The 12,669-nt window shown below is 29.7% G+C and overlaps 5 protein-coding genes across 6 annotated transcripts; 3 read left to right on the forward strand and 2 right to left on the reverse strand.

The window, feature by feature from the left end:
• The first annotated feature begins 41 nt into the window (after positions 1-41).
• LOC143198294 (uncharacterized) lies at positions 42-1,567 on the forward strand. Its single transcript, XM_076407424.1, has 6 exons — positions 42-242; positions 298-591; positions 645-942; positions 993-1,081; positions 1,134-1,326; positions 1,379-1,567. Exons 1-6 carry the CDS (start codon positions 117-119, stop codon positions 1,432-1,434), a joined length of 1,056 nt encoding a protein of 351 aa, XP_076263539.1. The 5' UTR covers positions 42-116; the 3' UTR covers positions 1,435-1,567.
• On the forward strand, positions 1,488-3,419 carry LOC143198293 (uncharacterized). Its single transcript, XM_076407423.1, has 5 exons — positions 1,488-1,733; positions 1,819-2,366; positions 2,428-2,644; positions 2,713-2,904; positions 3,205-3,419. The coding sequence occupies exons 1-5, from the start codon at positions 1,614-1,616 to the stop codon at positions 3,373-3,375; spliced, it is 1,248 nt and encodes a 415-aa protein (XP_076263538.1). The 5' UTR covers positions 1,488-1,613; the 3' UTR covers positions 3,376-3,419.
• Positions 3,420-3,484: 65 nt separating this feature from the next.
• Orc2 (Origin recognition complex subunit 2) lies at positions 3,485-5,219 on the reverse strand. Its single transcript, XM_076407420.1, has one exon. The coding sequence runs from the start codon at positions 5,123-5,125 to the stop codon at positions 3,572-3,574; it is 1,554 nt and encodes a 517-aa protein (XP_076263535.1). The 5' UTR covers positions 5,126-5,219; the 3' UTR covers positions 3,485-3,571.
• Positions 5,220-5,309: 90 nt separating this feature from the next.
• DEF8 (differentially expressed in FDCP 8 homolog) lies at positions 5,310-7,760 on the forward strand. 2 transcript variants are annotated; one of them, XM_076407421.1, is made up of 6 exons: positions 5,320-5,551; positions 5,844-6,001; positions 6,059-6,181; positions 6,432-6,628; positions 6,715-6,762; positions 6,851-7,760. In XM_076407421.1, the coding sequence occupies exons 1-6, from the start codon at positions 5,405-5,407 to the stop codon at positions 7,516-7,518; spliced, it is 1,341 nt and encodes a 446-aa protein (XP_076263536.1). In that variant the 5' UTR covers positions 5,320-5,404; the 3' UTR covers positions 7,519-7,760. The 2 variants fall into 2 exon arrangements, with proteins under 2 accessions (XP_076263537.1, XP_076263536.1); XM_076407422.1 differs by lacking the exon at positions 6,715-6,762 and having other exon boundaries at positions 5,310-5,551.
• Positions 7,412-12,645, reverse strand: l(2)05287 (WD repeat-containing protein l(2)05287). Its single transcript, XM_076407416.1, has 12 exons — positions 12,476-12,645; positions 12,205-12,409; positions 11,888-12,144; positions 11,561-11,830; positions 11,253-11,502; positions 11,016-11,200; positions 10,794-10,951; positions 10,531-10,737; positions 10,309-10,470; positions 9,197-9,363; positions 8,956-9,141; positions 7,412-8,901 (listed from the first exon to the last, which is right to left on the reverse strand). The coding sequence occupies exons 1-12, from the start codon at positions 12,547-12,549 to the stop codon at positions 8,806-8,808; spliced, it is 2,217 nt and encodes a 738-aa protein (XP_076263531.1). The 5' UTR covers positions 12,550-12,645; the 3' UTR covers positions 7,412-8,805.
• Between the last annotated feature and the right edge of the window lie 24 nt (positions 12,646-12,669).

Below are 12,669 nucleotides of genomic sequence, written 5' to 3' on the forward strand. Positions count from 1 at the left end.
TCTTCTTTAATTATATGTTTCACAATAACACCCTGTGTAATATTATACTGTTAAGTTAGTGCCAAATACTAATTTGGTTTGTTTATTTTAGATTTACCTTTAAATCAATTTAGAAAATGACCTTATTTACTTGCCTAATATGTTTGAAGGAAATTAGTGAAAATAATGCGCACTCTATCGATAATAATATTATAAATTCATCCACAGTTCTTCAAGCTATTGAAGAATTAATTTCATGTCAGGTAGAAATATGCATAATTATTCGTTATTTTTGTTTTTTACAAATATTTATTGCAGTATTCTGATCAAATTATTAGTCCACAATATGTGTGCAAAAAGTGCTTTAAGTTATTAAAAATATCTCTGAATTTTCGTCGTCTTATTTTATCTTCCAAAAAACATTTTAATAAATGTAACACTACAAAAGTGTACAATAAACATAAACAGGACTTAAATGAAATAAAAGATAGCATCTTAAAATCAATTTACAATGAAGATCGATTGAAACAAGTCCATCAAGGTACTGAACTAGTTAAAGAATCTTTTGGGAATGAATGTAAATATTGTGGAATCAAAATTAAAGATGAAGAGGTGAACATAATTTTGATTAATTGGTGATGTTTTAATGACAAGTATATGTTTAGAATTTTGCAGCTCACACATGTAAAAATAAAGAATTGGTAAAATCATCAATATACAGCTGTGCTTTGTGTTCCAAAAAGTTTACCAGAAAAGAGTACCTCATTGTTCATAACAGGACACATACTGGAGAAAAACCATACCATTGTAATATTTGTAACAAAGATTTTAGTCAGCAAGCTAGTTTTTATGTTCACAAAAGGCGATTACATGATAAAGTTGTATTGGGAACTTGTAATTATTGTGGCAAGAAGTTTGTAGATAAGTCTGCTCTAGAAAATCATATTAAAATGTGGCATACTGGTATGTGTTACAATATTAAATATTATTGAAATATATTTAAAGTTTTTTAGGTGAAAGGTCATATTTATGTGAAATATGTAGTGCAACTTTTGTATGTAACAGAACTTTACAAAGACATTTAAAGGAACTTCATAATGAAGTAATTAGATATATTTTAAAATATTTGATTTATGATTTCATTGTCATTTTAGAAGAAACCATGTCAAAAATGTGGGAAAATGTTAGGAGATTATGCTTTAAAGAAACATTTACATAGACACCAAGTACAAGAAGGCACTGCAGAAATTAGTAAGAAAAAATATACCTGTGAATATTGTAATATAATTATAAACTTCACATCCAGAAGAAGGCACTTAGAGAAGCAACATAATATTAAATTATTAGGTGACAATATAAATATATTTTTAAAAAGAAATATTTAATTTTAAAAATTTAGGTAGAGGAGAAGATTGCATGAAAATACCAATTAAAACTAATAGAAAAAGTTTATAACTAACAATATATAAACATTAAAAAATATATAGGGCAAATATACCGGTTTTGCCGTTTGTTTATCACATATTTTCATTTAAAATATTTCAAATAATTTTTTTCTATGAAATAACCTTAAGGAGCAAAAGAAGAAGACTGACAGTGAAACGTCAATCTTTTATAAACAAAAACAGAAAATTATGGTGATATGTAGAATTTGTTTACTTGATTTAATTGAACAAGATAAAATAGACATAGAAAATCAATTAAACAATGACGTTACTATTTTGATCGGTATCGTTCAGTTATCAAGTATTAAAGTAAGTTTCTTCAGTCATTTATTGACATTCCATGTTTTAAAAGTAGTGTTTATATATATTTTTGGTAAATAAATAACTGTTTCAGGTATCAGACAATGACTTAAAACAGTATATATGTAAATCATGTTTCAATAAATTAAACATATGCTATAATTTTAGAAAACAAATTATTGAATCTGATGAGAAACTAAAAACACTGACTCAAAACCATGACGAAAATGAACCTGTTCAAGAAACAAAAACAAATGTTTCTGCTGTAGAAATAAGATCAATAAAAAGCGAGTACAGTGACAATGATGATCCATCAAGTGACTATGGCACAATAGATTCTGGTGACTGTAATAAAAATATTTTTCCTGATGATCAGAAACATGATCAGGTGGAAAAGGAAGAACACATTGTTAAAAGGAGACAACTAAATTCAAAAAAGCTGCATTATTGTAAAGAGTGCCAGAAATCATTTAAAAAAGCAGATCATTTAAATGTTCATATAATCTACAAGCATCGTGAAAAACAATTTAAGTGCAATACATGTAATAAAAAATTTGCCAGAAAATATGACTTAAACTATCACAATAGAATTCACACTGGAGAAAGACCTTTTACATGTGAGATTTGTGGAAAATCATTTGCGTAAGATGGATAAATGAAGATTAGATATTGTATATGGTAGGTGTTTTCTTTTTTGTTTTAGATCATCAAGTTATTTTTATACACATAAAAAAATTCATACTGGTGAGAAGAGGAACAAATGTGAATTTTGCAGCTGTGCTTTTATCAATTTAGATCAACTGCACATTCATATTAGGCAGAAACACACAGGGGAAAAACCATTTATGTGCGAATTATGTAGTAGTGCCTTTACAAGCAGTAGTGCCTTGTTCCGACATAAAAGAGATGTACATGGTGAGGTATGGTGATAATGGAAGTTGTTATAGTTTATATAATTGTTGTTACTATTTTAAGTTATTTTTTTTAGAAAGAACCATGTCCTGTTTGTTCAAAATTATATAGCATTAGGGGATTAAAGTCTCATATTAAAAGACACCAAGAGAAGCAGAGTGGAATAAAAAGATTTGTTTGCAATATTTGTGACAAGAAGTTCACATGCCGAACCAGCATAAAGAGACACAAGTTAATACATAATGGCAATAAGGATTTTAAGTGTGAGGTACAACTCAAATTAGTAGAATAAAACCATAGACTATTGATTATAATTTGACATCTTAATATTTGATATATTTAATAACAAATGCGTATATAATAGCAGTGGTAAAATTGTTATAACAGACATTTATCTGATGTAATTTAATTTTAAATATGATTTAATTCATTCTAATCCTTTGGTTTTTCAAATTGTTTTGCGTTACAATTTCACTTTATCCAGTTTCACCATCTATTGAGTAATTTCAAGAAAGGGTCCATTCATTTTCAAGATTTCAAGTGAGATAAATGTACCATTCTGTTTTAGATATGTAAAAAGGCATTTAATCAAAGGTCTACACTTCAGACACATATGAGAATCCACTCACAAATAATGCCCTTCCATTGTGAAATATGTAGTAAAACATTTAGATATAAACATCATTTAAAACTACACATGGGGAAATATCATAAAAGTGAAGATGTTAAACAAGAATAAATATTTGAAGGTTTGTGATTCTTATAATAAAAAAATTAATTTCAGATGATGTGTTTCATTTTGTTCACCCATCGGAAGTTGATTGGAAGGCTAGATGAAAACCAATAAATTTACTTTTTTACTAAATTATTTATGAAAATATTTTAAATATATTTAATAATACATTATTTAGAATTAACATATAAATATACTAAATTTATGCATTTTCTTCCATAAATTTCTGCAACAAATTATTAGCCAAAGGAATAATTAAATATTCAGTTCCATCTTCGACGGATCGTTTTGTCTTCACCATTTTATGGTCTATGAATTCAGTGAGCTGTGCCCTTAAAGCTAAATCAGAACTAACAATGAAAGATTCTCTGCAGGCCATGTACAGATCTTTGAAAGCCATTCCTTGATAGTATTGACTGTAATTTTCGATTTGATGGCGAGCTAATTTTAAATATATGGCTTTCGAGTTTTGTGTTAAAGAAAGGAACACATTGCGTAGAGAAGACAAAGCCAGTGTTCCTGATTGTTGAACCATCATTGATCTTTCAAATGACGTTTCTTCAGTGTATGGTAAAAATGATGTCACATCCCACCAGACATAATTGAATTTACTGAGCTTACTGTGATCCCAAATTAATGGGGCATTAATGTGATCAATTGTGGCAATTAAATGTATATTTTCTACGGAACTCAGTTTGGCTAAAACTGACTGAGCTTTTGAATTTCTTAAAGTCTCACCATCTATATTATGTACTATAAGGTACAAATGACTATTTGGTATCATTCTAAACTCATTAACTATGACATCACAAGCATCATTTGGGTTTGTGGGGGCATCAGATATCTCCAATAAATCCACAATAATACTATCAACTATATTCTTAATTGATAAGGTAGGAAAGAATCCATTAATTACAATAACAGGCATATCTGATAAGTACTCATTTTGAAATTTGGTCAAAAGAGATTTTTTTGATCCCAAACCATATAAAAGTATATTAAAATTCTGATTTAATATAAATAACCATTTCTTAAATGATGATTGATTTATTTCCGTCAGTTTCTGAATAGCTGAACTGTGTTCATCTGTTAACTTCATACCTGATAACAGTTTTTGTAAGTGATATTGAGCTAATCTTGGTGTTTCCAACTTATCAAGAGTATTATTTGATGTTTTAATTTTACTTGAACTATTTGCAAAATATTCTTCAGTGTCTATGGCATATTTACTATTAGGAATTATTTTTCTTCCTCTGGTAGAAACTTGTGCTTTGGCATCACTGAATTTAATATTTCCTAAAGGTTTTTTCACTTTTTTCTTATCTTCTGCTGAATCCTCAGACTCGTCTGATGGTTGGGTAGATTCTTCACTGTCAGAACTTTCTGTTTCTGAAGGGGCTTCATATTCACTTTCGCTATCTTCGAAAACAGCCTTTAACTTGTGTCTCATCTTTGCTCTTTCGATATGAGGTGTTTTTTGAACTTCTGCCACTTTCAGGGCTAAACTTTCCCTCTGTTTTCTTTTTTGGAATGTAAATATCTCTTCGCCAAGCACATTTTCGTTCTCATGCAATAGCTTTGGCTTTTCTGAACTTGAATCAATAGCATCGTCGCTAAAATAGAACTCCTCGTCACTACTACTAACTGTAGCAACAAAACCAGACGTTTTCAATTTCGATATATAAAGTGACTCCATTGCTTTTAAACTTGGTTTCTTCTGTCGCGATGTACGACGAGTCGGGGTTGCTTCAGCCATCTCAGTGTCTCTGTAAATATTTTGATTTTTATTTTTTATGTACTTTTTAAACTTTAACCTAGGTTATTGGGTTTATAAATTTTCAGCTTTTTGACTTAGGTTACCTATAAATATTTGGCGCGGAAATTTAAACGTTTGCATCAAAACTTTTTTCAATTGCGAGTTGTGGATCAAAACTTATTTCTACTATTGACATGTTTTGACAGATTATATGGCGATATGCATGTTAAAATATGTTATCATGTGTTTTGAAGTAATTTTTGGAAGAAAATAGAAACAATGAATGACATTGAAGAAGATAACAACAAATGGGCAGCGTCCAGTGATGCGACAACGTTTTCGGAGAAAGCGTCATTGAGCGAGGATTTAGATAGTTGTTTACCAGAAAACTTAGAAGCGGAAGAATTGCAGCTAGCATTGAATAAGGTAATGCATTAGGGGTACAGTTTCTAATGATTTAACTATGTAAATAATAACAATTGTAACGTAAATAGGTTCTATTGAAAAAAGAGCGTGTTAATATAGAGTTGACTATATACTGATTAGGATTGCATAAGATATATTTAAAGCTTTATTTTCCTAGTAAATCATATTTCAAATGAATGTATAAGAAAGTTTAATTCATTTTCCTAGAATGTTTAATATGGTAAGGACCAATTCCTTTTTTATTATATCTAAAGTAATTTTAAGATATTAAACAATACTTTAATTATAATAGGAGGCAAATGGAGATGAGTTATCAAAAGCTATCAATAAATGTCGAGATTTAATTCTCGAAAATGAACAGTGCTCTTTTGAAAGAAAGTGGCTAGTAAGACATTTGATAGAACTACGTTTAAGACTTCAAGAATACAAGGAGGCTATGGAAGATCCGCTGTAAGAATATTATATTTTTTCAGGAAATTTTAGTACATATTTATGTCTATTTTGTAGGCATCCAAGAAATAAAAATAGTGGTGTGTCTAATCGTACAGTTAAAGGCCATCATTTAAAACTCCAGCCTTTGCTTAGAAATGCCTCTTATAAGTATTGCGATCATTGTACTGGAACTATTTGGTAAGTGCTGATAATGCATTGATTATATTATCTTATATCTAATATAGCAATTTTAAACTTTTTTGACTTTTTGGTTGGTGGAAACTGAAATTTGCTCAAATAAGTTCAAATAACCCATCTAGTATTAGTTCAAAATAATTGTGTTGAAATTATATAAACTATTCTTGAATATATCAACAATATTTTTCAAAAACTAGGCATAATAATCGAGCCTGCTTATGGTTGTATAACAATAAACTGAATATTTCAGGAGTGTGGTACAAGCCTGGTATGAATGTGAAGATTGTGGATACGCTTGTCATTACAAATGCATAGCCTCTATTTTACGGGAGTGTGCTCACGTCATTGCTTGCGAAAAAGGTCAATATGAACTTAATATTTGCCCTGAAGTAGGGATGTCTGCCCAAAAGTATCAGTGTGCTGAATGCAAAGCACCACTAATTTTGAGTAAGTGCTTTTTAAAAATTTGTTGTATCTAAATTAGAATTCCTAGCTTGATAGATTTTTTATTAAAAAAATTAATTTATTGCTAGCTGCTCCTTCAGGAATAACTAGCTGCTTAGGCAAATTATTTCTGCCAGGTAAAAAAACTGTGAAAAGTAACTTGCTTTTATAAACACCATAAAATATATGTGAGCATTAATTTAGTTTATTTTATCGATCATGCAGATAAAGAGTGGTCGGATGTGAAGAAATGTGACTACACAGGTCTCTATTACTGTTCTGCGTGCCACTGGAGTAGTTCGGCCGTTATACCAGCTCGTGTGGTCCATAACTGGGACTTAACCCCTTATTTAGTATCGCAGGCTAGTTTACAAATCCTCAGAATTACCGCCAACAGACCTCTGATTAATTTAGAGAAACTGAATCCGAGATTATTTTCGCTGGTGCAAGAACTAAATTTGGTGAGGAGGCTGAGGCAGGAGCTGCAAGGCTTGAAAAAGTATCTGGTCGTGTGTCGAAAAGCAAAAGAAGAGCATCTGCTGTGGAAGTGCGACAGGCCCCATTTAATCGACAACACGGACATGTACAGCTTGCAGGATTTACTGGATACGCAGTCTGGGGATTTATTAACTAAATTGCATAACTTGGTTGAGGATTTTTCCACTCATGTTAAGATAAACTGCGAGGTGTGTAAAGGGCGCGGACACATATGTGAAATTTGCCAAAACGAAGAGATCCTCTTCCCATTCGTTTCTACTGCTTATATCTGTGATAAATGCAACTCGGTATACCACAAAAATTGCATAGCTAGGGTACGGGACTTATGTCCGAAGTGCGATAGGATCAAGGAGCGATTATTGAAAGAAAGTGAAAATAACAACAATGGTGAATAGTTCGATTCCTGTTCAGCTCCCAAAAAAAAAAACATATATTTTAATGATAATAGCTATATTATTCTATTTTTTTTCTACTTTTCTTTATTATTTATTGTGTTTATTTTTTCAGAATTGTTATGTATTTTCGGTTTCAATTACGGTCGTAAAATTTATTTGTGGCCCTAATAACTTTTAAAACTTATCTATTGTTAAGTTTGTAATATAATTTTTAAAATATATGATTATTATAATTACGTAAATACAACTTATTTTAAATTATCCCTTAAATACTATCCGATCACATTTGATCGGACTCAATTAAATCAGATTTTAAAAAACTTTATCAATGCCCCTCTCTGATATGTTCAATTTTATAATAGTGCTGGTAGGTGTATTTTTTTTGATTGGCTGATAGAACATCTTGCGCTTAAAAAGAATAGGCCTGAGTTTTATACTGATTTCGTAGGCGGCTTTGAATCGAGTCGGGCTGGCTTGTCTGCATAAAATGTTTTAGATTTACAAAGTCGATACAGACTGCCTTTTATAAAATATTTTTAATAATTGCAGCCTGACTCTCGTATTTATTTATAAATAGGATTTCGCACCACATAACCATAAATGAAATGTGACAAGTCAAAGGTAACAATATTAACAGAAGCCACTGGACACAATCGCAGCTATCCATGAAGTTCATTCAGATTAAGTTATCTATATATATATATATATATATATATATATATATATATATATATATATATATATATATATATATATATATATATATATGTACATATTTATTTTGAATGAGTCGTCATTATCAGTTATGCAGTGTTAACAAGGAAGATTTGTTTATGTTGACTAACGTATATGAATTAAAACCTATTTGTACTTATTATATAGAGTACAAATAACAAATGCAGAGGTTTACATACATTTTGTTTAAATATTTTTAGTGATCTTGTACAAGCAGGTAAATAACTTCAGTAAATGTTTGTTGTCTTGTGTTCTCTAAATTATCTGCTATTATTGATATTTTCAGAAAACAAAACAAAATATTTCCACTTGTTTATATATCGTTAAAGTAAACCTTTATTAATTAATTTTTTTAACGGGCTTTTGAGACCGATGAAATGATTACACTACTACTGTGTATATATTTAAATCTGGAAAAAACTAGTGTTGAAAAGAATCGTTAGTTTAAAACTCGGAACCTTCTTGATTGGTTATAACTAGCTTTATCCTTTATAAACTAAATTAAACAAGAAGTTTTTTAAAAACATGTATTGTCAACAATAAATAATACAATCATCCGGCAACTTCTTTTTGTAAAATTAGACTTTTCAAAATAGACGCGGCCTGTAGCCTAACCGGTGGTAATGTAAGGAGTGGAGCTTCCAGATACTAAAAAAAAACATAAATAATTACATGATATTAATTCAAAATTGTTAATCTTACTTCTCGGATAGTTTTTCGACCAACATCTTTTTCGAACAAATGTTTCTGGTACATGCCTTGTTTCGTAGCGTTTACTGTCTTACTGGCTTTGATTTTACTGAATATTGTCATATCTTCCGATAGATCATCATCGACGTTTTCTGCGTATTCAAATGGTTCTTCGCTTTTACTTATGCAGTATAGCTCCTAAAACAATATTCAAAATGGAAAAAATGCTTTAAGAGTTATGTCTGGTACTTACGCTGTTGGAAGTGATAAAATACAAATTAGATCTTTCATACCATTGCAATCTTGAGTCGTTACTGTATTTGCCTGGTATAAAAGCAGCAGCGACGACCTCGTTTGATTTGTTAATTAATTTATCACTGGAATAGAGGATTGTGGGATTTGCCGCTTCAAATACAAACACTGCAATGATTAATGTATATTATTTTATATTATCTATATGCAACCTTTATATTTACTTATTTTGCATTAAGGGGTTATAGTACGTTAGGTTTTAGAAAATTGGCGTAAGTCAGCTCAATTTTCTTCGTTTTAACTATAGCTAGTTAGATAAATTATCTGTTGAAGTAGTTATGATTTATTTACTGTATATATAAAATATGTTTGTATACCCAAAGATATGCGATACTAAACCCATTAAATACATTGAGTAGTTTTCTACAAAAAAATCTCAAAATATATCCATTTTTCACAGCGGTATAACCCCTTAAGCAACACAAAGCAGTTTTTCATTGGCTGACATTTAAAATATTATAGTATGAAACATGATTGGTTGACAGAACCTCTATTGACTTTGACAGTTCTATAAGGTTTTAGAAAATTGGCGTAAGTCAGCTCAATTTTCTTCGTTTTAACTATAGCTAGTTAGATAAATTATCTGTTGAAGTAGTTATGATTTATTTACTGTATATATAAAATATGTTTGTATACCCAAAGGTATGCGATACTAAACCCATTAAATCCATTGGGTAGTTTTCTACAAAAAAAATCTCAAAATATATCCATTTTTCACAGCGGTATAACCCCTTAAGCAACACAAAGCAGTTTTTCATTGGCTGACATTTAAAATTATAGTATGAAACATGATTGGTAGACAGAACCTCTATTGACTTTGACAGTTCTATAAACCGCAACATTTTTGCTTTCATATTATCATAGTTTCATTAAAAGTTGACACCAAAACTTACAAAACATATTAGATACTATCTTAAAATTCTTGAATAATATTTATAATACTGACACAAGCAAAAAATGTGCCAGCTATGTAAAAACATGCAATTATTTCGGTTTAAACCCATATATACAATACGATTTACTTAAAAAAAATTCGTTTATTATATAACTTACCTTTGTTTTCTTTAGATATTACCATCATGTAAGTGGACAAATAGTCTGCAACCAATAAATTGATATTCTGAATATTCACTACCCAAACCATACAAAGCGTCAATATATTCCATACTGTAAGTTGACTTTTGCCAGCTGCTACTAATAAATGACACTGATCACCTAAAATAATATGCATTACTTTAATATATATACGGTTATATAAGTGTAACAATTACTTACTTTGACCGAATTGTACATGATCGATATCTTGTTTATACTTGGGATGAATTAGTGAGCATTTTAAATCACAAGAATCTGGCGTCCAAGTTGTTAAAATTGATCCAAATGCTGTGGCAAACAAGGAGCCATCTATTGAAAAGGAGAGGGACTTGCAAGGTAACTGTCTATAATACCCTTCACTTAAGCATTTCCACACTAATCCCGATTCTAAAATAGTGAAACTGTGATTAATTTTCATGTTATAATTATTTTTATTTACGTACTATGAACACTTTGAACTTCATTGATTTGCCATATTTTAAATTTCTTATCTACACCTATAGTAACGCATTTTAAATTATTTTCCTTATTTAATGGTTGAAATGCAATATTCAATATTCCTATTTCATGTGGATATTCTATTGAAGTATTAAGTTCAAACCTAAATTAAAATCTTGTGTTAAAATTAATGACTCTATAACTAATGTTCTTCACGTGACACTTACATTTGTTTTGCACTATTAAATTGCCAGAACTTTAACCTAATTTCATTACAGACCCCTTCACTCCTCCTGTCTTCTACAGTGGCTAACCATTTTCCACTTTTGCTGAGCGCCACTTTCCTGACTTCTGTGTTTTCTAATTGTGATTCTCTTTCATCCGTAATTTTGGTTTGGTTCACAATATCAACCTAATGTTTATTTTGTTAGACATATCAAAAAATTTATGTAAAAACAACTTACATTGTAGAGAAGAGACATGTCATTCGGAGAATAAAATTGTACACATCCAACATTACCATTTAAAACTAATGATCTTGTAATTGGATCATATATAATGCCACTTTCAAAGTGATTTCCTATTACCAAATGTTGGATCAGGGCAATTTGATTTAACCGAGAATCAACTATTCTTATAGCATTATCTGATGTTGCCACAGCTAAATATGCATTGTTGTCTGATATTGATAGGTGAGAAATTCCTGCTGGCAATCTAAAATTACCGCAATACTTAATAACATTAATAAGTAAGGATTAATATCTAAAATTACCTTGGTAAAAATTGTCTTACATTTGGCTTATCACATTGCCACTTCACTAATACACATTCATTAGCCCCACTATAAAAATTACTACCTGATGATGAAAATACTAAACAATCCACTGGTAAAGTGTGCCAATGAAAAACAGCTTGAGTTTTTTTGTCAAATAAATCTTGCCATAGAAGTATTCTGCCACTATCATCACCTGTTAGCACTGCTTCTTCATTAGGATGACATGCTATACATGTAAACTTTCTGTTATTTTTTCCCATTTTATACCTGCATTGATAATATATAAATTAAATAATATTAACACTTTCTTTACAGACAACATACTTAGTAATAAACAGATTTTGGATCTTTACAAAATAAATAACATTTTCTTGTACTACTGAAAAGAATTTATCTTGACAAATATCCACCATATAATTATCATCACTGATTTTCAATATATCTCTTCTACTACCTGTTTTCGAATTAACTATTTTGAAATTAATTTTATTGTATTTGTTATATGAAATTAAACATTCTAATTCTTTATTTGAATTAAACGAAATAAAATTAAAGGTTCTAACATCTGCCTCCTTCAAGTCCTAAAATGTAAAAATATTATAAATTATAATTTGTAACTATTATTATTTTTTATACTATACCCATTCATATAATTTTTCTTTAAAAGCTATTTTCCAAATAATAACTTGTCCATTGGCTGAACAAGCAGTTAAACATTCAAAATCGTCAATGTAGTTATAGCAAACACCTATTACATTTTCTTTTAAACCTTTATATTCATAGATGAATTTGGATGTTTTTGTATTGTATTGTGAAATCGTATTTCTTGAGCAAAAAAACACATTTCTGCAAAATTAATATAGTGAAGTATTAATTGGAAATCAAAATTGCCATTGATTAATTAAAACTTACTCTCCATTCGCTGAAAGTACTGGACGTACCTTCACAAATGAACCACCGCCTTTAAAATTAACACATACATCCATGTTTTATATAATTTTCTATAGTTATTGCTACGTTTTAACAGAAATTATATAGGTTAGAATAAACACGTGGGTATTTGTTTTGATTTGTGAAATACCAAAAATGTCAAATTTGACGTTAAC

This window comes from Rhynchophorus ferrugineus, unplaced genomic scaffold (genome assembly GCF_030347505.1).
Source record: "Rhynchophorus ferrugineus isolate W39M unplaced genomic scaffold, kcgeb_rfMv2 rfM6, whole genome shotgun sequence".
Taxonomy (NCBI): domain Eukaryota; kingdom Metazoa; phylum Arthropoda; class Insecta; order Coleoptera; family Curculionidae; genus Rhynchophorus; species Rhynchophorus ferrugineus.